The following is a 26,105-nucleotide window of genomic DNA, read 5'->3' on the forward strand; positions in this document are numbered from 1 at the left end:
TGAGCCATCGCATGAATTTAAAAGGCCAAAGCCAATGGCTAAAAATAGCTGTCACTGTCCATATATTTGAAAGAACACTGAACTCAAGAAAATGTCATTTTAGTATCTTGGAAAAAAATACCCAATAATGGTTACAAAGTCTGTTATATTTCAAACATGACAAACAAGTCACTTTGGGGGGCAAGGCAAACAGGACACTTGTTATCTCCCTGAATACGCTCATCTGCCCTTCTGCCCTCTATGAAATGGTTACTTGAAAAGGGCTTCTGTATTGCCATGTGTACTATTTTGGAAGCCTGTTGCAGCAAGCTTCCTTCAGTGATACCAGCTTCTCTTAATTCACTTCACCGAATTGTTAATAACCTGAACTGTTATCGAACGTGAGAGTATAGCCCTCAGTGTCCACAGATTCTGAATGTTTGCCTTCTTCTTTAAAGCTAACATGGCCTTAGTTGCAACAGTAGATGCCTGAATATATTGCCTGCTGAGCAAATTTCAGCCTTACCAAATGTTCAGCTAAAAGAAGCCATATTAGACAGAAGCAACAGATGATAAAGTACACTAAACTAAGATTATATACTGCTTTCAATATAGATATACACTTCTTGGTGATGTTAACACATATAGCTGTTTCTCAGCTTTTGGAAGAAATATACACAATGAGCTTAGTATTTCAACTGTTCATTTTATGAATCTATCATATGTTAATTACACATTTTATTAAAAAGGGGAAAGAGGTATATTATTTTCCATAGAAATTACACTGATCACAAAGTAGTAAGAATATGCTTATTTAAACATTTCAGATACAATTGCAAATATTATAACTTGCATAGCCTTTTAACTGTCAAGTGGTTCCACTGCCTTTACTGTGTACCCTCAAAACAACTTTCTGAGGCAGGTCACCATTATTCCAATTTTCCAGTTAAAGAATGAAGGTCGCAAAGTAGCCGTTTACTCAAAGGGAATGCTGTGACTTGAACCCAGACCTCCAACATGCAAGTCTGTATCCCCTAAACCAGGGGTAGGTAAAATATGCCCTCCCCCAGTATTTTTGGGCTGCAAATCTCAGCATCTCTCACCACAGACTATGCTAGCTAGGGGAAATAGAAGTTGCTGTCTAACAGTATCTGAACAGCTGTATTTTGTCAACCCATGCATTAGATCTTTAGATCTCCTAAGAGTTTTGTGAAGAAGCAAAACAATTACATGTAACCATCCACAAATGCATTTCTGAAGTTGCCATGGTTTATAAATGCAAAATCTTTCTTATACCAATTCAGACTGAGCCCTCAATGATTTCCAAGGTACGCAGTACCATGCCATCTGGAGACAGTGGAAAGGTCCAGGGAGGGGGTTAGGGAAAAGGGGGAAGCAGGGGTGCGTTAGGAGGGTGTTGGCACTACGTAAGTGTGCATACTCTGTATCAGTGGTTCCCAAATATTTTCAGGCTACCAGCCTCTTTCCTCTTGGGTGACAACTTTCTAAGTTGACTGGAAGGTTTTAAAGCAACCGACTAAAACAGTTGAACCATAGGTGCAAACCAGTGGTAGGATTGTGGTCTTACCTAGTCTGAGCTCCCCAAAATTTCCACAGCCTATCTTCTTGCCAACTCTGAAATTCGGCCCAACCATAAGAACACCAGTAGCTGAAGATGAACTTGATGCCCGGGAACTATGTGTACTTCTTCCTGGATTTGCTTTTGATGTTCTCCTATCATCTTTCTCCCTAGTAAGATGGTCCATGTTCTTAAAATAAAAATATCTGCCAGAAATCAGGATTTGGACTTTGCACTTAATTCTTGAAGAGAGAAATATACATCCAGAAGGATCATTGGTTCAAACTATAAAACCATTTGGAGATATTTTGGCAACATATCCAGGTTGTTCAGGTACCAGCAAAGGACATTCAATTGATGATGTCACAGCCCTCCACGAGATAGAGGAAAGTCTCAGACAACCTACAAAAGAAAGGGAGGACAAAAGCAACAGTAAGACCAATATCATATTTATAAAAGAACAGGCTCCTCGCTAAAATATAACACAATGCCAACTTTTTCAGAGTGAGCATTTTCAATGGGTTCACCAGTTCCGATATAACTTTTTGTAATGCTAAGTTATACATAATACATTTTTTGCTTCTAAAGTAGTAACATTTGTTACTGATAAGGAAATACCCAATATTACAATTATCACCTGAATATATGTTTATTGTTTACAAAACACCAAGGAAACGCACATAAATGTTTGGAAAAGTTTACATCTCTAGAGACACGGCAAGGAGGCTTCACTCTTGCTAGAAAAAGCTATTGCCAGTTAATGTGCTAGAACACAGATCAACACATTTTTGTGTATGCGAGTTGGTTGCATTGTAGTGTTCATGAGAATCTTGACATGCTCACCTAAGAGATTACTGTTGTGGAACCAGGTAGTGCTGGCAACGGGGCTATGGATAGCTTTAGATGTCCAAACTCAAACAGGTTGAGAAAAACCTAATTTAAATATAGGATATACATAATTCAAGCTCACCTATCAGTTGGGATTTTACTGCCTAGTCCATCTGTGGATGTTGCAACATATGAAGTAAAGGGTGGCTTTATGATCTCATTTGGAAAGAGAGCCACTTGCCAGTCAGAATAGACAGTACTGGACTAGGCAGACAAATTTACTGACCTTGTATAAAATAGTGTTGCTGTAAACACCATATATACCTGTCAGCCAAAGGAAATGGCAACATGTCATTTAAAAGGCACAGAATAAAACAGACTTTAAAAAAATAAAGCATAAATATACCCCTAAGAGTTTGCTTTGTTTTTGTCTAGAGGAAAAAGTAATATCAAAATAGGTAACACAAAGATGCTGAAAGGCTGATGACCTAATTTCATGTAGATTTAAAACAACGCTATTACCCACACTTTCTGCATTCCTATGGCAGCTAAACTAAGCTTTATTAGATTGGCCTATGACTGCTAACTTAATTATTTGGTCATAGTTACCTCAGAAAGGATAGGTACGAAAGCATTTTGGTGTTTAAGTAAAAGAAAAATCTTACATTCCCAGCTACATATCCTTATAAAAGCTAACTGATTAGTTAACAATGAACGGTTGCATCATCCTAGAATGTGAAAGACTCATAGAACATAGGTGGCTGTGATAACATAATGAAATTCAAATGTATTCAAGGAGCACAACCACAGTCATTAGGAAGATAAAACATATTCACACTTGATATAGGTGCTTCCATTTTTCAGATAAAAGTAACCAGTATATAATTAATGGACAGGTTTGGAAGTCCTCTGGAGTCTTCCCAGACAAATAAAAATCTGCTGAGCACTTACAGTAAACTGCATGCTACACTCTGCCATAGACTGGGCAAAAATCTTACATTGACTGTGCAACTTCCTTGAATCATCTTACATGGAAAGAGTGGTACAAAGAGAAGATCCTAGACACTGAGATCCACATCCTTGAATATGCACAGAGAGGCGACCTCCGCTATTTATAATGGTGCACCTATGGGGCTTGAATAAGTGCGAGCCTCCATGTTCACAGGGGGGGTCCAGAATGGAGCAAAAATGGAGGGCCAACTGTATATGAATTATATGTACACACACACACACACACATATATAATTTATATACAGTTGGCCCTCCATTTTTGCTCCTGTTTCTGATCTGTGGATCAGAGCTATTTCTGCTTACATTTAGGGTAGACAAAAGTAGACAGAGAGAAGAAAACTAAACTATTAACTTCCAGATCAGTAAGTTCAAGTTAGTGCACAATCATTAGAAATTCCCCTTCAAATCATACCAAACAGCTTAACTGCTTTAATCAAGTTCAGTTAAAAAGAAGATTAGGCCTTTGGGGGCTGGAAAAGTTGTGTTTTCCTGAGCAAAACTTATTTTTCGCTTGTCAAAAAGGAAATGGGTGGCTCTATTATTGCTGTTGTCTAATTGAACTCTTAGAATTTTTTTTCAGTGTGCATTATTACCTCAGTGCTTTGAAAACATTCCCTAAAAATGACAACTCACAAGTAATGTAATATGGCTTTATACCATACTATGTCTTGTGTAGGATTTTCTATACACAGCTCTGTGAAGGCACTGGGAACTGAAAGGTGGATTGAAAATCTTTCAATCAACATAACATAAAATAAAGATGGCAAAACATTTCTGCACTTCCAAGCAAGGCTCCCCAATTACAACAATAATTACTTAAGATATTCAATATTCTTTGGATAAACTGTAAGGACATGACGCATGACAAAAAACTAGATTTTGTACCTAAAGGTTTCTAAATATATGATAAAATACTTAAACATTAAAATGTTTGAAGCACTAACTGCACTCCTGCTAAAATATTCCTGGTAGTAGTGTAAACCTTTGAAGAAAGTTACTTTGTAGGTACTGATGCTGTAACAACAACATAAAAGATCAGATAGTGTTCACATAATGAGGCCTGAAAATGTCACAAACACGGCAATCTTAAAACAACTCACTTTAGTACAGTACAACACTTCTGAAAAAGACTTATTCTGGTAGAATGTATTTATCACATTCCCATTTTGAGCAATGATAAATCAGGTGGGTGTTTGAAATTACATGGGAATGACCCAGTGTTTGTAGATCCCATGAGGAAAAAAATCCATGAATGCAAAGCATTGTGACTATTAATATAGCATATCACTCATTTAGCTTGCATGAAAAGAGATGTAAATATTAACATGTATTGCCATATTGGAAGAGATGCAAGTAGAAGAGTCATATCCTTCTTCTTGGAATTAATTACACTTTTGCCACATAACTCCGGCTCTGCACAATATTACTATTTAACTCTTAGCTGGGATAATGTACAAGGCCATTTAGACATTCAAACGTTCATCTAATAATGCAGAAGAAACCCTGTAAGAAACATTCACTGAGTCCAAGAGGCCCCTACCAATGGCACTCCTCCTACTCTCATTGTGTAATGGAAAACTATTAAAATGACCCCCAAAAGAACATTTCTTGGAAATGAGATTAATATCCTTGATTGTTTACCTGCAATATAGCCCCAATGAAACTGGATTATTATATTTAATGAAGTGCAGATGACGATAACAATGATGATGATGCTTTAAGAACGACGGGTGTTATTTGGGTTCCATTATCGGTCTACTGAACTAGAGACTCCAAACAGAAGAGAAGTTTGTGGTTTAAATTACCAGTAGGACTTTACTGTGAAAACTGCATGAGAAAGCAAAAGTTGTCACCCAACACTACCAAGCTACCAATGTACATACATATATTGATATGTATATGTGTCTGTATCTATCTGAATAAATCTGCATAGTTTAACTACCTATTTGCAGATCAGTCAACAGCTCAATGTAGTTTCCATGGAAGCAGCTCACAGTTGTGCCCACGCATCAGCACTGAGAAACTGAACAAGTCGGTGGCTCCAGGAAGAGCCCAACTCTGATAGTGAAGGAGTTGGAAATAGGATTGTACAGCGTTACATTCTGCTATACCCATATGTCACGGGTTAGAATAACTTCACTTAATATTTATGTTAACTGGTTCCTTTTCTTCCTCACCTGTCTTGCTAATGAGCTTGTTTCTACTACAACAGGTTAGTGTTCCTCAGTCACTTCTGTGCAACGCAGAGATCAACAGCTAAACAAGGCCTTGCTCATATTTATTAAAGTTTTCAACAAAGAGGAGCATAGCGATGCTCTTTCCCCTCATAAGCCAAAGCATATTTTAATTAATATTATGCCTAACACAGATTCCAATAAAGCTGAAGACCGTTAACAAAATATCAGACCACAATATGCTAACATCTAAAGTACAGTTGGCCCTCCTTATCCCTGGATTTTTTATCCACGGATTCAAGCATCCGTGGCTTGAAAATATTTTTTAAAATATACAAATTCCAAAAAATCAACCTTGATTTTGTCATTTTATATAAGGGCTACCATTTTGCTAAACCATTATAACTTAATGGGACTTGAGCATACAAGGATTTTGTTATCCGTGGGAGATTCTGGAACCAAAACCCAGCAGTTAACAGGGACCCACTGTATAATGCAAACTGTGTAATTCCAGTTGTCCAAGATATCTAAACATACTGCTAAAGCAAACATTACATTGTTTCTGGTTGTGTTAGGGCTTTCCCATAGACTGTCCATTCCAATTAAGGGAGCTAGCCACCTCAAAATGAGGCTAAATTATGGTCCCTTGTTATTTTCTCTTCTTGCATACAGATACACAGCTCAAATCAAAATCCCAAACAGGTGTATATGGACAAAGGTGTTTTCTTAGAACCCATGCTATGACCAGCTTTATAAACACACACTCCTATCAAACTGGGCACAGTAATTAATATGTATTTAATGAAGCCCACAGTACTGGATCATTTCCCTAGTTCCAGCATAACATTTCTTATTCGGCCGGCTTAAAAGCATTTAATCACATTATGCTGCAATAAACTGAGCTTCTATCCTCACAAGCATGCTTAACACCAGACTGGAATAAGAACTGCTAACACCTATCTCTTGCCCATATTTCTGAAGTTTGCTCTTTTTCCATATGTCAACAGGTAAAAAAACAGTAAAGCAGCGTCCAATAGTACAGACTGATAAGGCACACACAAGGGTAGGGAACAAAACATCTAGCAATATCATCAAGATACACTAGCAGTGCTGTGTGCATGGAACATCATGTACAACACATAGGAATCACTCATATGCTATTGAAATACAAAACAAGTTAAATGACACTAGAGAAGGAGTAGGGGCTCTCTACACACACAGATACACACTCTCTCTCTCTCTCTCTCTCTATATATATATATATATACACACACACACACACACACACAGAGTGTCTCTTGAAGCATGGGAACACCTACAGGATAATGCACAATTTGGGAAAGTCCCCTAAAACACAGTCCAAATCTAACTTGGGAGGGTAGTACAGTAAACTCAGCATATGCTTATAATTACCTGAAATGCATATTACTACATCCACCAACATGTCTATTTCATCTGTCTTGTAAACTTGGCTGTTTCAGTTGGGATACATACTAAATAAATTAAGTCCAACTTCTCCTTCTGGGTCATGTCTTTTTATACTGTAAGCCTGAGGGCAGGGAACTGTCAAATTAACTCTCTGTAAACTGTTGTGAAAGTCTCTGTGGCTGAAGAATGGGGGCATAAATATTCTAAATCAATAACAAATAAAAACAAACATGACAAGATAATATAACTCTAACAATAAATTGCTTTTCTTCATACAGGTAATGTCCAATTCTCCTCCAGTTCCGCAGGCAATAAAGCACTGAAGGTAGCCAGTGATCAGCAAAAGATTAGCCTCTGTTTGGACTTTCAAATACAGACCATAATAATAAATTGCTGCAGTTTATAGACTGAGTCAAGAAGGCTTGGAAACAAAGCATAAAACACGAAAAAGGTCCAGGTTAGAAAGGAAGCAGAAAACTTCCAATGCTTTCATTGAAGCTGCATCCTCACTCTGGCATTGCTTGGCCTGGCTTCCCAAAAGGAATAGCCCTTTAGTATGGGTCCCATACTGGGAGAAATGCAAGATATACAAGAATGGATGAATGAAAGAACCAGAGTCTGTGAGCCACTTTGGATCCCAACTTTGGGAAAACTGTGAGCTGCTTGGAATGCTCATTTCGGGGGGAAAGCAGGTTTCAGAGAAACAAGTCATTCCAGACAAATCTTTTCTCTTTCTTTGATAAAATTACCAGCTTGTTAGATGAAGGGAATGCTATGGATATAGTTTATCTTGGTATCAGTAAGGCCTTTGACAAGGTTCCCCATGACATTCTTGCAAACAAGCTTGTAAAATGTGGGCTAGACAAAGGAACTGTTAAATGGATCTGTAATTGGTTGACTGGCTGAACCCAAAGGGTGCTCAACAATGGCTCCTTTTCATCCTGGAGAGAAGTGACCATTGGGGTCCCACAGGGCTCTGTCCTGGGCCCAGTGCTATTCAACATCTTTATCAATGACTTGGATGACAGAATTGGGAGCATACTTATCAAATTTGCAGATGACACCAAATTAGGGGGAGTAGCTAATACTCCAGAGGACAGGATCAACATTCAAAATGATCTGAATAGACTAGAAAGCTGGGCCAAAGCTAACAAAATGAAATTCAACACAGAGAAATGTAAGGTACTGCACTTAGGGCAGAAAAATGAAATGCACAGATATAGGATGGGAGACACATGGCTGAATGAAACTACGTGTGAAAGGGATCTAGGAGTCCAAGTAGACAATAAGTTGAACATGAGTCAACAGTGTGATGCGGCAGCTAACAAGGCCAATGCGATTTTAGGCTGCATCAATAAAAGTATAGTGTCTAGATGAAGAGAAGTAATAGTGCCACTCTATTCTGCTCTGGTCAGGTCCCACTTGGAATACTGTGTCCAGTTCTGGGCATCAAAATTTACAAAGGATGTGGAGAAACTGGAGCCATGTGTCCAAAGGAGGGCAATTAAAATGGTGAAGGGCCTGGAAACCATGCCCTATGAGGAACGCCTTAGAGAGCTTGGGATGTTTAGCCTGGAGAAGAGAAGGTTAAGAGGTGATATGATAGCCCTGTTCAAATATTTGAAAGGATGTCATATTGAGGAGGGAGCAAGCTTGTTTTCTGCTACTCCAGAGAACAGGACAAGGAGCAAAGGACTCAAACTATAGGAAAAGAGATTCCACCTCAACATTAGGAGGACCTTCCTGACAGTGGAACAAACTCCTTCCTCAGAGTGTAGTAGAGTCTCCTTCCTTGGAGGTCTTTAAGCAGAGGCTGGATGGCCATCTGTCAGAGATGCTTTGATTGAGAGTTCCTGCATGGCAGAATGGTGTTGGACTGGATCAGGGCCCTTCTTGGGGTCTCTTCCAACTCTACGATTCTATGATTCTATGTAAACAAATATGTCACTCGAAGCCTTTATTACAGTCTATTGACCTTCAGGCCATAAAGCAATTGAAAAGTCAATTTTAATACAGGGCTGGCATATAGATAAAACAAACTTACAATATAAGCATAAGTATATATACATGGATAAATATATATGATATAATATATAGATAGAGATGTTATATATGATAGATACATGTAATTATATATGTACTGCATATGCTATATTTATATATTATATCTAATATTAATATGTATTATATATGATTGGTTTATTGAAACTGAGGAATAAATAGAGATCAGAACGGCCCCTCCTTGTTGGCTAAGACCTACTGTTCTTTCATATTGTAAGCCGCCCTGAGTCCCAATTTCGGGAGAAGAGAAGAATACAAATAAATACAATAAATATAATAATAGTAATAATAAATACAGTAATTCCCTTTTCACATACTTTTTTTTAACGTTTTAATTGTACCATTTTGTTTATTTGGGTTTTTTATACTGCAATCCGTCCTGAGTCCCAATTCTGGGAGAAGGACGGGATATAAACAAATATAATAACAATAACAAAATATAGAAATTCTGTTTTAATGTTATTATTGTTGTATGTTTTAACTCTACTGTTTTTTTAAAAAAAATTGCAAGGCGTCCTGAGCCCAAATTTTGGGGAGATAAATAAATATAATATATATATATATGTGTGTGTGTGTGTATAATATCTACATATACCTACATATATATATAATATACATAACATATATACATGATATACATAAAATATTATATATATTATGTACATTATATATATATATATATATATATATATATATAAAGAATATTTATATATATATTTAGATTGTAAGTCTGAGGGCAGGGGACCATCCAATTAAAAAGATTGTATCTACAGCGCTGTGTAAATATACAGCGCTTTATAAATAAAGGTTAAAATAAATATATATATAATAAATATTCTTTATATAAAAAATACATAATATATAATTTATATATATATATGATATACATAAAATATTATATATATTATGTACATTTTATATATATATATTAAGTATATTTATTTTATACATATATATGTATATATTATATATAAAATAAATTATATATAATATATATTATACATAATATAAGTTATATATATACACATAATATATATATAATATACATAACATAGACATATATATATATATATTGTATATACATATGTAAACAGAATATATATATATATATATATATATATATATAAAATTAAAATACTACTACTACTACTACTAATAGATCATAATAAATGAGCCAAACCGCTAAAGAAGACAAAGGAGTTCCATTGTGAGGCGAAAGCCAGAGCCCCTTCCCTTCCTCCTCCCTTTGCAGCCCCGCAGAGGGGCAACAGCCATCTCCTCCATTCACACGAACACACCGAACCCGTGTCCCGCCGGCGGCGGCGCCGAAGGAAGAAGGAAGGGAGGAAGGAGGAAGGCATGCAACCCTATGAAAACCCGAGGCGCTCCCTTCGGCCTCCTTCCCTCAGGAGAACCCAGACAAACAAAGCCCGGCCGAGGGGCGCCAGGGGACGGAAGCCGCGGAGGCCCAAAGCCCTCGGCGGAGGCGGCGCGCCCTACCGTCCTGAGGGGCAGCGCCTTCTCCCTGAAGGACCGGAGGAGGGGGCGCCAACCCGGGGCCACTGCCCCCTCCTTCCTTCCTTCGCCAAGCGCTCCGACGCCGACCCGGAAGTCCTTCCCCGAGGACACGCCCCTCCGCTAGAACAGCGCCCTATCAGCGAGACGCCAGGCGAACCCAGGCGCCCTCACAGAACTGCTTCCGGGTCGCGGCCTCCGCGAACGCTCCTTAGCAACCGCGTTCGGTTGCTAAGAGGAAGTGGGTTGGGATTGGGCCCTCCTTGGCCTGCGTCCGTAGGGCAGAAATAACCCGGTTTGGGCGCCGCTTTAACGCTTCTCCGGCTCCAGGCTGTGGAGCTTTTCAGACTCCCAGACCCTCGAGGCGGAAGAGAGTTAAAGCGGGGCCAAAAGCGGGTCATTCCTCCAGTGTGGACGCAGCCATTTCCAAAATCTAAAATACACACACACACACATATATATATATATATGTAGATATATAGACATATAGATATATATAGATATATAATTGCCATTGAACATGCAATTCATTAACTCTTGTATCGTTTAATTGTATTCTATGGGAAGGGGATCGAGGGTTTGGGGATACATGTTGTTAAACCTTTGCATCTTGTAGAGGGGCGGCATAGAAACAAATCCTATTATTATTATTAACATTTATAAAGTATCCCCCCCCCAAATACCATTCCCTTCTCCTTTTGTGTCGTGTCTTTTTAGATCGTAAGCCTGAGGGCAGGGAACCGTCTGTTATCCCTTCTGTTGTAATCCGCCCAGATTCCCAGCGATTGGGCGGCATATAAATAAATCCTATTATTATTATTATTGTTATTATTACTATCATTGCAGAAATGCCAACTTATAGTTTGGGATGAATGCAGACTGGCGCACACAAAGAAACGCTCCCTTGATCGCTCATTGCAGGGAACTGCCTAAGTAAGAGAAAAACACTCATGCTAACCAATGTTCTTTCCTTTACAAGATCATTGCTTTGCATGTGGATCATCCATGTCATGGTTTTTGGGGCTCTGTGGCCATGTTCTTTGAAGACGCCAGCCACAGATGCTGGCAAAACATCAGGAAGAAACTCTTCTAGAACATGGCCACAGAGCCCCAAAACCCCACAAAGAGCTATGGATGCCGGCCATGAAAGCCTTCGACTTCACATCCATATCGTGGGCTTCTCTTGGGAAGGTCTGTTCAGGGGTTTGCCATTGCTTTCCTCTGGGGCTGAGAGTGTGACCTGCCCAGGGTCACCCAAAGGCTTACAGGGCCAAGCGGGAAATTGAACCCTAGTCTCCGGAGTCGGAAGTCCATCACTAAAACCACTACACCATAAGTATCATAGAGTTGGAAGAGAGTGCAAGGGCCCTGATCCAGTCCAACCCTATTCTGCCGTGCAGGAACTCTCCATCAAAGGGCCATCTCAATCCAGCCCCATTCTGCCGTGCAGGAACTCTCCATCATAGCACCTCCTTTGACAGATGGCCATCCAGCCTCTGTTTAAAGACCTCTAAGGCCATGCTAGTCCTCTAAACTGGATCATTTCTGCAATGTGGATGTAGCCTAAGGCAAGCTGTATTTCAATTTAAAGAACAAAGGGATTATTCTATTTGTAAATTAATTACAATACAAGCTTCTCAAATTTCCAATAGGATTTCATTTGGCGATCAAAAAGGAAAGCCGGACACATTCAGTTAATACAAACACATATTGATTTATTTTTAACAAACATTTTTTTATTAACAGTCATATGGCACAAGATTTTAAGGAAGTGCATAAAGAAGTAAATAGCATTTAATATAAAACTCCTGATTTACCAAGCATTGCAATGCTTATGGTAGTTAAGCGCTTAGGAAATACTGGTTTCAATTCCCTTTAAACAGTCATTCAAGTTTCGGGTCATTTGGTACAAAAAAACAGCCTAGCTGGACTTTCGTAAAGCCCTTTATATTCAAAGCAAACATTCAGAATATATACAGAGTTATACACAATGTCATTATAAGGTACGGAGCATGGCAAGGTCCGCCAGCAAAAGAGGCGAGACTGGGTCCCGTTTGGTCATCTTCCGAAGCTGATTTGTGCTGCAATAGGGAAGCAGGAAACACGCTCTGAAGAAGCAAAAATGATGTGAAGGTCAGTAAGAGTGGTCCAAACCCACATTGTGCTGGTACTGCGATAATGCAACAGCTATCCTTTGCTTTGCAGTCCTTGGAGCTGCCAGGGACGTAGCCGGGGGGGGGGTTGTGGGGTCTGGACCCCCCTTCCATTAGATACAATGAATGGTGTGTGCCACCGCACCCAAGCCCCATTACAATGGTGGCACTTAGTCTGGACCCCCCCCTCCCTTCCCAAAATCCTGGCTATGTCCCTGGAGCTGCTCAAAACCCTGGAGTAGTCTAGCACTCCAGATGTCTCAGGAGTGGCACATATAGAAGAATGCCCACATTCGCTTGTTTGGTTCCGCTCTTTGCCGGAAATCGATCCTGCCCAGTAGCTGCACAGTTCTCCAAGTAGTAGGATTTAGTAAGATTCAAATGCCGCTACATCAGAGATTCCAGAAACGAACCTTCTTAGATTGTACGCCACAGGCAGGTTTACTCTTATCTATTTATTGTTTGTACGTACAGGGCTGTGCAAATTTACAGCACTATATAAATAAATAATAATAACAACCTGACATTGGGCACTTCTCATCTCTGCCTCCTGACCAAATCTTCCAAATGCTCGCTTTATACTAAATGACATTCCCATGACATCTGCAACACCAAGAGCTAATTGAGAGGGCTAGACAACTACGTATGGGTTCAAAGGCCAAATCTGAAGTGGGTCTGCTAGTCTTCACTCCAGAGTTTCAGTGATCAATGCAAAACAAACCATGTCACGTTGCAAAAATATTATTATGGCGGCTAACACTATGATACCCGTTTCTTACTTACATCTACTTGTTCCTATTCCACTGCATCCTGCTTCGTCGTCTGAACTGTGGTTCTCCTTCTCTGAATGCTTTGGGGACTGTGTGAAGAATTCGCCTATTCCTTTTTGCCACGGCGGTGTCGGCCTCACACACACTGGATTGCCGCCAGCATATTTACTCTCAGCTGTAGAAGGAAGATAGGAGTGCATCAGGTCCCCAAAAGCCAAAAAGCCAACAACACAAAAGTATTTTGAACGCTTCCAATAAAAAAAAATACACGCATAAATGTACATTTTATATAGAGGAAATTGAGTGCACGAGATATCAGAATACAGGGTAGTCATGTTAGCTGTAAAATAAATACATAAATACATAAATATATAAAACCTTTATGAGGTACACATCAGACTACATTTAAAAGCCTACTGGCTTTTCTCAGGCAAAGGTTATTTTAAACAAGTGAACAACACAGATCTGCATCTTGCTTAAGGAGCTATCATTTTAAAATTCCGTATTAGCATTCCTGACATATTGAAACTTACTTCATTTACTACGGGAACTTTAAAAGGCGTTATATATAACTTGGATTTTGATTTTAAAAATTACCACATTTCGTATATTAAGTGTGGTTATGTCAGAATGTAATTACAAATTTAACTTTTTATTTTTAAAAAATGTTACGAATGGAGCTATGAAGGACTGAACCCTTAAGGACACTTGGACTATAAGAAACCTCATTTTGTCTGAGAAAACAGACAAAAGCGCAACCAGGAAAACCCAATAATGTTAGTAAAACAGAGCAAACTGTTTTGTCCTGAGTAGTTCTCCACAGTGCCAAGCAGAAGCGCAGCACTCGGTCCCATAAAAAGAACTAGGAAAAAGACACCCAAACTTAAGAACTACACTTAGGCAAGATGCCGTATACAGTAAATGTCTACCCAGTACATAAGATGTTAGAAATTATGTAGGACGAGTAAATGTATAAAACTTTGTCTTAAACATTTTATGCAGAATTCTAAAAGAAAGTGTTCCATAATCCCAATTTTTCTAGAAAAACCGCTTCAAGATAGAATAAAAACAGGCTTTTTTCATACTATCACATCTATAAATGGAGGGAGATGATGATAGCTACCTGCCACGTTCTATTATGCTTACAAAAAAGCAAGTCCTGCTTAGTTTATGTAAATACAGTCCTCTCCAAACACAACCCAAAGCCAATTTCGAGTTGAGATACTGTTGCACCTTACTTTTGGTAGGATTTCCCCTAGATCTCAGAAAGGATTCTATAATTTAGCACATCTTGGTAAATGTTCATCATTCAATATGAAAAAACAACTACAGTACCTTTTTGTTGTATGGATTTTTTTGTGTGTTTTTTGTTTCTTTCTATGGCTTTCTATGGTTTATGCACAAAGAAAGATAAACAAAAATAAGAACTGCCATAAATATAAGAAGGTGGAGTAGAGAACACCTGGCATTCTAGATATTTTGGACTTCAGTTTCCTTAATCCCTTACTATTATTGGCCATGCTGGCAGAGGCCTCTGAGAGCAGAAGACCTAAACGGAGGGCCAAATGGTCATCCCATTAAATAATGCCCATTATTCATATTTCAACCCTAAGACATAATCATGCCAACCAGGAATCAAGCCCTATCAGCCTACACACTTACCTTTCCGTGATGTAGGAGATGAACTTACATTAGCACTACCAGAGCCAAGCACTTTCCGTGGAGCCCGGGCAGCTACAACTGGCATTGCAAGAGAAGGAAAGGGTTAAGAAAGATTCAGTGTACACCAGGGATTACAACATCATTTCTTTAAATTGGATTTTTAAAACATTTAAGAAAAAAATATTGTTTTAAATTAAAACTAGGTTAATTTTAAATACTTTAACCATTAGTACTGCTATTAATAGTAGTAATAATAGTAAGAAAATTTATTCGGTCTTTGACCAGTACTGTATACTATTAATAGTAATATTAGTATAACCTAGTAAACATTGGTGGCAACCACAATGCAGAAACAATCCAGTTTGACACCACATTGCCACGACTCAATGCTATGGACTTCTGGGAATTATAGTTCTGTGAGGCATTTAGCCTTCTCTGTCAGAGCTCTAGTGGCACAACTAACTACAATGTACAGACTTCCATAGAATTCCAGTTAAAGTGGCGTCGAAACATGGTGCTACACACCTCAGAATTTGATATAGCAATTTAAGTTGTCATCTAAAAGGATGCATCTACACTATAGAATTGATGCAGTTTGACAATACTTTAATTACCACCGCTCTGTCTTATGTAACCCTGGGACTGTTGTAGCACCAGAGCACTCCGAAAGGCTAAAACAGCTCCCAAAACTACCAACTCCAGGCTTCCATGGTGTATTGAGCCATGACAGTTAAAAGTAGTGTCAAACTGCATTGGTTCTGTATTGCAGAGACAGTGTGGAGGCGCAATGGTTTGAGTGTTGGGCTAGGACTCTGGAGACCAGGGTTCGAATCCCGGCTCAGCCATGAAACGCACTGGGAAACCATGGACAAGTCACACTCTCTCAGCCTCAGAAGATATCCATGGCAAACCCCCTTTCCAGAAACTTGAAAATGGGATGGGGAGACTACTATAGCTAGTTAGGATACTATAGTAGACACTTCAACATTTGTCAGACCATTTGTGGCTGTTACGCAAGCTGTAGTCCTGATTCAAGTGTGGAAGGACTTGAAGACAAACAACAACAACAACAACACCTCCTTCACAAATCCCTCTTCCTCTGAAGGAGTCTAGGGCAATGTCCACAACATTAAATCACTCTTTGTTCTGTACCTTCAAGAGGTTTCTGGGGACCTTAAGGCGAAGCTATCATGGGGTTTTCTTGGCAAGATTTGTTCAGAGGGGGTTTGCCATGGCCATCCTCTGAGGCTGAGAGAGTGTGACCTGCCTGCCCTTAGGGCGACCCTAAGGCAAACTATCATGGGGTCTTCTTGGCAGGTTTCTTCAGAGGGGGCCATCCAGTCCAACCACATCCTGCCATGCAGGAACTCTCAGTCAAAGCATCTCCATTGACAGATGGCCTTCCAAGGTTTGCCATGGCCACCCTACGAAACCGAGACAGTGTGACTTGCCCTTAGGGCAACTCTATCCTGGGGTTTCCTTAGCAAGGTTTCTTCGAAGAGGGTTTGCCATGTCCATCTCTGAGGCTGAGAGAGTATCACTTGCCCTTATAGCAACACTAAGGCTTCCTATCATTGTGTTTCCTTGGCCACTTTCTTCAGAGGCAGGTTTGCCATTTTGCCATGGCCATCTCTGAGGCTGAGAGAGTGTGGCTCGCCCCATAACTTCCCATGGCTGAGGCGGGATTCGAACCCTGCTCTCCAGCAGCGTCACAATCCCAACGCTCAAACCAGCTTCCCAAGACCTAAAGACCCCCTTCCCTAATTACAGTTACAGAGGATGAGGCCAAAGACTGAAGGCCCTCCCCGGGGTCCCGCGTCCCTAGCCTTGCCTTTGCGGTAGGCTCCTCCTGTCCCGCCGCAGTCCGCCTTCGTCCGCACCATCCCCGCAACTAACGGCCGCCAGCAGAGCAAAGCAGCACCAACCTCGCGCTGAGGCTTCCTCCCGCGAATGAGCCCCGAGCGGACTTTTCAAACAGCCAGCCGCAGTTTTGTCCTTCCCGCGCGCGCGCCCGGCTCCCATTGGCCCGAGCGGAGAGCCAGGTTGACCAATCACAGGCCGGCCCGCGCGAGTTCAAGGCCAATGCCAACGCCGCTATTATTCCCGCTTGGCTTGAGGCGTCATTCCTCTTCTCCTCTTTGATTGGTCGAGAGAAATAACCTGGTTTGGCAGCGCTTTCTGGCTCTTTGCTATGGAATTCTGGGAGTTGGAGTTTGTTGTGGGGCCCTCTGGGCCCCACAACAAACTCCAACTCCCAGAATTCCATAGCAAAGAGCCAGAAAGCGCTGCCAAACCAGGTTATTTCTGCAGTGTGGATACTGTCAGAGTGTGACTTGTCCAGTTCTGAGGAGAAAGTGGGACATAAATGAAGTTTTCAACTCCCCTCAGAAACTCCACCATTAAATAGTTTAATTCTACTTTAATGTGCTTTCTTTGGAACTTCTTTTCATGGCACTGTGTGGTTCCACCAAAACCAGCTTTGATTCCCAATTCTGAGGGGAGAGTGGGACATAAATTAAATAAGGTCCAAAACACACTGCAGAAATAATCCAGTTTGAGGCGGCTTTAACTTGCCTTGGCTCGATATGCTAGGGAATTCTGGGAACCGTAGTTTTGTGAGACACTGAGCCTTCTCTATCAGAGAGCTCTGGTGCTACAACGAACTACAATTCCCAGGATTCCCTAGCTCTGAGCCAAGTTAAAGCCAAGCTGGGAATCAAACCCTAGTTTAGTCCAACATGGCAGAGATCTGGTGCCACAACACACAACCATTCCTATAATTCCATGGCATTGAACCATGGCAGTTAATTTTGGCAGTGCAGATGGAGCCTTAGGTCCAAATATGCAGTTTCAGACCATCTCAAAGTGCTGTAGCTCTGTCCAATGGAATCCTGGGATTTGTAGTCGTAACAGGTCTTTTGCCTTCTCTGCCCAAAAGTGCCGGTGCCTCACAAAACTATATAGCTGAGGATTCTGTAGTATGGAGCCATAGCAGCTGAAGTGCTATCAAACGGTGTTATTTCTACAGTGTAGATGCACTTTAAGTAAAACAAGACACGTAATTAACTGGGACAAATATGACATTTGAAATGGCTGCAAACGCAAGCCAGTAGGATTCGGAGAGACGTTGTCTGGAATATAAATACGCAGAGGGATCTTGTAGCACCTTTGAGACTAACTGTACGAAATAAATTGTTACATAAGCATTCCTAGACTTGGTCTATTTCCTTGGATCTGAATTACAATCAATTAGGAAGATCCAGTCAGAGCTTTCAATGGGTTTCTTTTCACATTGTATGTGTTACTTGGCTTGATGTTAGTGTTAACAGCTTGTGGGTTGCTTATGCAACTGTAATTACTTTATAAATTTAATTTTCCTCTATTACACAGACTAAAATTCCAATCCCAAACATGTGTGCCATATACCTAAACTTCTGGTCAATATCTAATCATGCATTAGATTGAAAGGCTGCAGTTCACAAAAGCTCATACTATAACAAACCTGTTAGCCTTTAAGACATATTCACAGGACTCTTCATTTTATCAAAAGATATCCATTCCTGCCTTTTAAGTGCCCCTGATGGTTACAAGAATAGAAACCCTGCTTCAACAATACAGACCCTAAGTGCTTACCATTATCTTCCTGGAAAGATTAACAGCTACATTCAAAACCAAATACAGCTGAACTAATTGGATTTAAAACCAGTTGCAACCCATTTAAGTCAATAGCCCTAAAGTGGTTAAAGGCTGATTGACTTTGCAGACCCAGCTATTGTTATGTTAAACTAATGTTGATTCAAACCCACTTCAGTTCAATTTGTATGTATGTATGTGCCTTCAAGTCTCCTGACATGGCAACCCCATTAATTTCATAGGGTTTTCATAGGCAATTAATACTCAGAAGGTTTTCCCCAGTTCCTTTCCCTGAAATATAACCTACAGCATCTGGTATTGTTTGGTGGTCTCCCATCCAAATACTAATCAGGCCTGACCCTACTTATCTTCAAATACCAAAGGGACTGGTTGCCTTTAGGGAGTTTCAGGATCCTTAGGTCCAAAACACACTGCAGAAATAACCCACTTTGAGACCGCTTTAACTGCCCTGGATCAGTGCTAAGGAATTCTGGGAATAGCACTTTGTTGTGGCCCCATAGCTCTCTGATAGAGAAGGCTAACAATGTCTCACAAAAGACCGTTCCCAGAATTCCCTAGCACTGAGCCAGGAAAGTTAAAGCAGTCTCAAACTGGATTATTTCTGCAGTGTGTTTTGGAGCATAGTTCCAGTTAAACCAAGAGTAATTGTTTCACTCTACAACAATAAGATTACCAGAGTCATTATACTGTAGTTACTATGCGCTTGTAGACTATGGAAGGTACTGACCTATCCATCATACTTACATGGTATATACTCAGGATATGTGAGGAATAGCTGCAAATGGGTTAAGTTGTAACAAATTGAAGCATAACAGTAGTGTGTGTGTGTATGTATTTATAAATGCATGTATGTCTCTATGTATAACATTCAAATGATTGCAAACGAATGTCCATCAGTGATACCTTCATTGGCCAACTGAAATGCACAATATAGTTGTTGCAAGCTTTCGAAGCTCCATGGCCTTCTTCATCAGGCAAGATGTTACAAACCAAACAGGAGAAAAGAAAAGAAATCAGCATCTCCAATTGTTTTTTCTTTTCTTTTCTAGTTGTTGTCCAACCCACTTCATCTTCCTAAGTTCTTCTGTATACCATGGTTGGCAGTTTGAAGCAGGTTAGAAAGGACGCTTGGGAGCAATCGTGTCAATAGCTCTGGTAAGGTCGATATTCCAGTTGTTGACCAGGGCTTCGACAGAACCACCAGCATTACCAACCAAGGAACCCTCCAAGGCTTTCTGGAATCCTGTTGGTTCCATTAATCTTCAAGGGTGAACCATTCTAATGGGTTCTCCACCTCCAGTGGGATGAGCAGTGGCTCTCAGTCCAACCCTGACCAGGAAATCATCCGTCCATGACAGTGCAATGGTATTAATTACATTGTTAAATGTATACTCCACTTTTCCCCCATATGGTGCTTGTATGTAATTCAAGAGCAGGGTAATATAATAAAAACGCAACGGCAATAAAATGCAAAGTGAAGCAAACAAGAACAAAGCAGGTAAAACAGCTACCACAACATGTAAGACGAATGAGTGAATTCTGACTTAAATCCAGAGCTGAAGAACCAAAGAACCAAGGAATTGTGCTTTAAACATAGCTAAAGGACCAAACAAGATGGTTCCGTGCAAAGCATTGATGTGACGAAGGTATTTGGCAACCGAGGCGAGGAAAGTCTGAAAACTTGGAAGCTGAAGCGGGGTGCCGTCCAGGTGTGACGAACCATGACCGGGAAGGAACTTATCTCCTGAGTTGCCTTGAAGAGGAACTGACAGGACAATGGAAGGCTTTGAACCAAATGAGTTGCTTTGAACACGGACTGATCTGAACAACCTGTCTGTCCTCCCAAAAGAAGAAGTTGAGTAATGGGCTGCAATATTGCAAGACTTCAGCAGCCAAAGTCAGAGAGAAGAAAAAGTATAAAGATCCTGGACTTTCATCTCCATTTTGTTGGCATCTACTGCAGCAACGGTGTCATCCCAAACCTTCGAGAACACCTGATGAGTGTTCGGCGGAAGGAAAGTGTGTGTGAGTACTGTATGAATGTGTGAGTGAAAGAGCTCTTGATAATCAGTGTTTGTGTTACTTTTGTGATTTAATAAATGTTACATGCATGGTGTTTAAAACCAAATTTGGTGTCTCAATATCTGTGTCACGGAGGGAGAGGTTTTCACTACATGCTCTCAGGATAAACAGGTTGCCCTTTACAAACTTGGGCATAACACACACACACACACACACACACACATATGGCAGTTTGTGGGCCAAAGGCCTGTGTTCATGTGTGCTTTTAAAATATTTTCTTGATTCTTGATTCCAGAGCTTCAGAAATAGCCTCCAACCAATACTTAATTATGTATGTTTTGTTTCTTTTGCTTTGAACTTTTCTTGCTTTATTATAGGAGGACTTGTTGATCTATTCTCTTAGGTTGTTCCTGCTTGATCCCAGATGTGCTGGAATCCCAGGACCAGCGATAGATCCATTAAATAATGTTGAGACTTGCATTCTGCACAGCACAGACATGCGTCCTTGATGGTGGAATGCAAAAGGGAGGCAAATAGATATGGCTGCAGGCTTGGTTAAACCATAAACAATGGAACAGTGTGAAGAAACAGGGCAAGGTTTAACACTCCCTGCAATGGGTGAGGGGCCCAAACAGAATGGGTAGCCAGTGAGTATGCAGAAAATAGGTGCTTTAAGGAAGAATATATGGGAGAAGGGGAGGGAAGCTTTTTTACACTGTCTGCACCTTGTGCTTCATACTTTTGAATTTTGCTCTGGGTAATTTATTTTTAGAGAGCCAGCATGGCGTAGTGATTCGAACATTGGGCTATGGCAGTGATGGTGAACCGTAGAGGCTGAGTGCCCAAACTGCAACCCAAAACTCACTTATTTATTGCCAAGTGCCATGTCCCTCTGGCCTTCTAGTAACAAACTCTGGTAAACTCTGTACTGGGGCGATGGCATGTGTGCCCACAGAGAGGGCACTGAGTGCCACCTCTGGCATGTGTGCCAGAGGTTCGCCATCACTGGGCTATGGAGACCAGGGTTTGAATCTTAGCTTGTCCATGTAAACTCCCTGGGTGACCTTGGGTAAGTCACAATCTCTCGGCCTCATAGGATGGCAGTGGCAACTCCCTTCTGAAGAATCTTGCCAAGAAAACCCCATGATGGGGTTGCTGTAAGTCAGAAACTACTTAAAGGCACACAGCAAGAACAAATGTTATTTTATTCTGTTATTGCTGAGCGTTGAGCTCTGGATGAGAGGATTTGCCAAATTTTAGCTGTTGCTTTTGCTGATCCAGAAAAGTTTCCTTGTGTTTTGTTTAAAACAAAAATTTAAAAGCAAAAGGTTCTTGTTGTTCTTGTTGTCTTTTCGAATAGTACCCACTAGGGTGCAACAGTCTGTATAGAATTGGCACTTGGATATACACCAGATAAAGAAATTCTTAATGCATGCAAGAAAGGAAGCATAGCATGTTTTTACCATGCTGAAAAAGCAAAAACCCACTGAAGGATGCGAAGCCAAGTAGGTTCAGCAGCAATCTTTCACTTCTCTTTTGAGCTTCTGCTGATTTCAAGGCCAGCCCAGCCTACAGATAACAGTTTGCTATGCAATGCCAAAAAAGAATAAACACAAGGGAAAAAACACAGGGCTTAGTGCACCATTTGCCTCTCCCCCACAGACAGCCAGAGGAACAGAATGAGCCCAAAGGTAAGAATGTGTGAGATTTGTTGCTCCTCAGTTCTCCATTTCTAATTTCTCCATTGCCACATTTCTTTGTTTCTAGTACCGTACTTTCCTTTCCTTCCCTTTTAAGTGGACTTATCCAGGAGTATCTTTTAAAGAACTTTGTAACTGTTTCCTCACTCACATATTTCTCCAGTAATTTCTACCCTTTTCTTCGCTCTTTATATTTGGACCACTCAATTGTTCTTCATGCATATTAGGTTAGGCATCCAGGAGAATAATTTTTGCAGACAAGGGTCCAAAACACACCGCTTTAACTGCCCAGGCTCAGTGCTAGGGAATCCTGGGAACTGTACTTTATTGTGCCACCAAAGCTCTCTGACAGAGAAGGCTAAATGTCTCACAAAACTACAGTTCCCATAGTTTTCTAGCATTGAGCCAGGGCAGTTAAAGTGGTCTCAAACTGGATTATTTCTGCAGTGTGTTTTGCACTAAGATCAGCATTTTTTTCAGGCTAATTTGGAGTAATGATCACACTTTGGAGTAGAATAGAAACTTGACCCACAGTTACTGTTTATGGTTAATGTTTATTATAAATGTCAACAATACATTAATTGTTTTTAATTTTTTTTCCTTAAAATATACTAAAAGCATCTTATAGTATTAAAACAGATAGGAGTTTTTAAAAATGAACAGTAAAAAAGAGGATGTCAAACGGCACTGCTTTCCAATGTTTCAAATGTGAATCAAGTTTCAGGCATTGCAAAACTGAGATCAAGTCTAAGCCAGGGTGACCAGATGTCCTCACCACAAAGGAGGACAAGCATCATAAAATGTAGGACATTCAAGAAAAAATGTAGGCCATTACAAAATAAAAGCTAAAAACAGTAATATAACTATAAATTAATGTTTCTCAGTCATGCTCAGAATGGAGGACATATTGGAATTCCTCCAGGACAGAAGGTTGGAATGTAGGATATGTCCTGGAAAAGGAGGACCTCTAGTCACTTAGTCTATGCGTGCCTACTTTGGAGTTAGTCAGATTGCTTGCTGTATATCTTCATAATAACAACCCTGTGTGGTTATTTCCAAGGCTAAGACAGAGTGTAACTGCTTTGAGACTACTGGTAAACTTTATGGCTGAGGCAGATTTAGAACCCATGTCTCTCTAGCATTCGTCACTGAGTGTAAACAGTAGAGGACGATGGCTATTTTTATGAAGCTTTTGAGGACAAACAACAGTGTCAGTCAATGAATCTACAGTGCAAAAATAATACAGTCAGACCCCACTTGAACTGCCATGACTCCATTCTACAGAGAAAGCTAAGGACCTAATAAAACTACAAATCCCACTATTATATAGGATGGAGCTATAGCACTTAAAGCAGTGTCTAACTGTATTATTTCTACAGTGTAGAATGGAAAGGAAATTTCCTTGCATAAAAGAGGGCAAGATTGACATGATGGCTTATCTGCACTGCAGAAATAATCCAGTTTGAAGCCACTTTAAATGCAATGGCTCAATGCTAGGGAATTATGGGAATTGTGGTTTTCCTGCATGTCTCTTGTGGTCTCTTCCCGCTCTATGAGTCTATGATTCTATGATTTAGCCTTCTCTGCCAGAGAGCTCTGGAGCCACAACAAACTACAGCTTTCAGAATCCCATAGCAGTGAGTCAGCTTAGTTAAATCAGTGTCAACCTGGGTTATTTTGGCAGTGCAGTTGCAGCCATCCAGTCAGTCTTGCCCTCTTTTATGTCAGGAACTTTTCCTTCCTTTCTACACTGTAGAAATAATGCTGTTTGACACCACTTTAAATGTGCTAGAGCTCAGTCCTATAATCCTAGGAGTCATAGTTTTACACGGTCTCTTGCTTTTGCTGGCAAACAATGCTGCTGCCTCACAAAACTACAAATCTGTAGGGAGGAGCCAATGTCAATTTTTGTTGTTGTTATCCATCCTTGAATCGATCTCAGCACATGGCAACCCTGTGGATGAGACATCTCCAAGGTTTCCTATTCTCTACTGCTCTGCTCAATTCCTGCAAATTCATCCCTGTGGCCTCTTTTATAGAGTCCATTCATCTAGCTTGTGGCCGCCTTTTCTTTCTTTTTCTCCCCACCTTTCCTAACTTTTCCCCCCAATGAGTGGTGCCTTTTCATGATGTGTCCAAAGTACGACAGCCTCAGTTTTGTCATCTTGGCTTCCAGTGAGATCTCTGGCTTGATCCGTTCTAGGACCTGTTTGTTTGTCTTTTTGGCTGTCCATGAGGTCCTCAGCACTCTTTTCCAGCACCGCATCTCAAATGAATTGATTTTCTTCTTACCTACTTTCTTCACTGTTAAACTCTCACCTCTGTACATGGTAATAGGAAATACAATGACTTGTACGATTCTAACTTTCATGCTCAGTAGTGTATCTTTGCAGTTTAGAATCTTTTCTAGTTCTTTCATAGCTACCCTCCTCATTCATAGTCTTCTTATGATTTCTTGACTGCAGTTCCCACTCTGATCAATTTTTGATTCTAGGTATGAAATTATTCTAGACTATTATTCTACACTTATTGTAGATGTGAGTTTATCCTAGACGTATCCTAGACTTATTGTGGGCATGAGATTATTCTTGATCAATCCCAGATTTATTGTAGGTATGAGATTATTATAGATAATTGTCCTAGATTTTTCTAGGTATGAGATTATTCTAGACGTATCCCTAGATTTATTGTAAGTATGATATTATTCTAGACAATTATCCTAGATTTACTGTAGGTATGAAATTATTATGGGCAATTAGCCTAGATGTAGGTATGAGATTACCCTAGATTTATCCTAGATTTATTGTAGGTATAAAATGATTCTAGACAATTATCCTAGATTTATTGTGGGAATAATATTATTCTAGATTTATCCCAGATTTATGGTAGGTATGAGATTATTCTAGACAATTGTCCTAGATTTATTGTAGGCCTGATATTATTCTAGATCTATTCCAGACTGTAGTTATGAGATTATTCTAGACAGTTGTCCTAGATTTATTGTAGGCATGAGATTATTCTAGACAGTTGTCTTAGATTTATTGTAGGCATGAGATTATTCTAGATCTATTCCAGACTGTAGTCATGAGATTATTCTAGACAGTTGTCCTAGATTTATTGTAAGTATGAGATTATTCTAGATTTATTGTAAGTATGAGATTATTCTAGATCTATTCCAGACTGTAGTCATGAGATTATTCTAGACAGTTGTCCTGGATTTAATGTAGGTATGAGATTATTCTCGATTTAACTACACTTTCCCAGATTTATGCAGGTATGAGGTTATTCTAGATGCAGTGGTCCCCAAACTGTCCCCTTTAAGGGATTTTGGAATTCATTTCCCAGAAGCCTCAGCCATGTTGGTCAATAGTGTGGGGTTCTGGGAGCTGGAGTCCAAAATCCCTAAAAGGACACAGTTTGGGGACCACTATTCTTGACCATAATTACAGGCTTATTATGGCCGGAACTATTAACGCAGAGCTGTGTTGTGGAGCGGAACTCATTGAGCGTTGCACCCGTTGGCTTTCTGCGAAGGTGCAACCGCCTTTTCCTTCCCCCAGAAAGGCTGG

General features: G+C 40.2%; 2 protein-coding genes across 5 annotated transcripts in view; both read right to left on the reverse strand.

The window, feature by feature from the left end:
• Window positions 1–10,663, reverse strand: part of LOC149307306 (casein kinase I-like) — a 48,628-nt gene extending 37,965 nt beyond the window's left edge. For 2 of the 4 annotated variants that reach the window (XM_089538860.1, XM_089538863.1), the window contains exons 1-2: window positions 10,561–10,663; window positions 1,568–1,960 (exon numbers count right to left, since the gene is read on the reverse strand). In XM_089538860.1, the coding sequence (XP_089394986.1) occupies window positions 1,568–1,745 (178 nt within the window). In that variant the 5' untranslated portion in view covers window positions 1,746–1,960; window positions 10,561–10,663. Of the gene's footprint in view, window positions 1–1,567; window positions 1,961–5,038; window positions 5,168–10,240; window positions 10,290–10,560 lie in introns of those variants that run through there. The other 2 variants (XM_089538861.1, XM_089538862.1) reach the window with 2 other exon arrangements.
• A 1,618-nt stretch (window positions 10,664–12,281) lies between these two features.
• Window positions 12,282–17,127, reverse strand: PCLAF (PCNA clamp associated factor). Its single transcript, XM_089538061.1, has 4 exons — window positions 16,992–17,127; window positions 15,161–15,238; window positions 13,512–13,673; window positions 12,282–12,683 (listed from the first exon to the last, which is right to left on the reverse strand). Coding segments are annotated over exons 1-4 (294 nt in total). The 5' UTR covers window positions 17,044–17,127; the 3' UTR covers window positions 12,282–12,681.
• Between the last annotated feature and the right edge of the window lie 8,978 nt (window positions 17,128–26,105).

This window comes from Sceloporus occidentalis, unplaced genomic scaffold (assembly GCF_023333645.1).
Source record: "Sceloporus occidentalis isolate IW3139 unplaced genomic scaffold, rSceOcc1.0.p SCAF_9, whole genome shotgun sequence".
Lineage (NCBI taxonomy): Eukaryota > Metazoa > Chordata > Lepidosauria > Squamata > Phrynosomatidae > Sceloporus > Sceloporus occidentalis.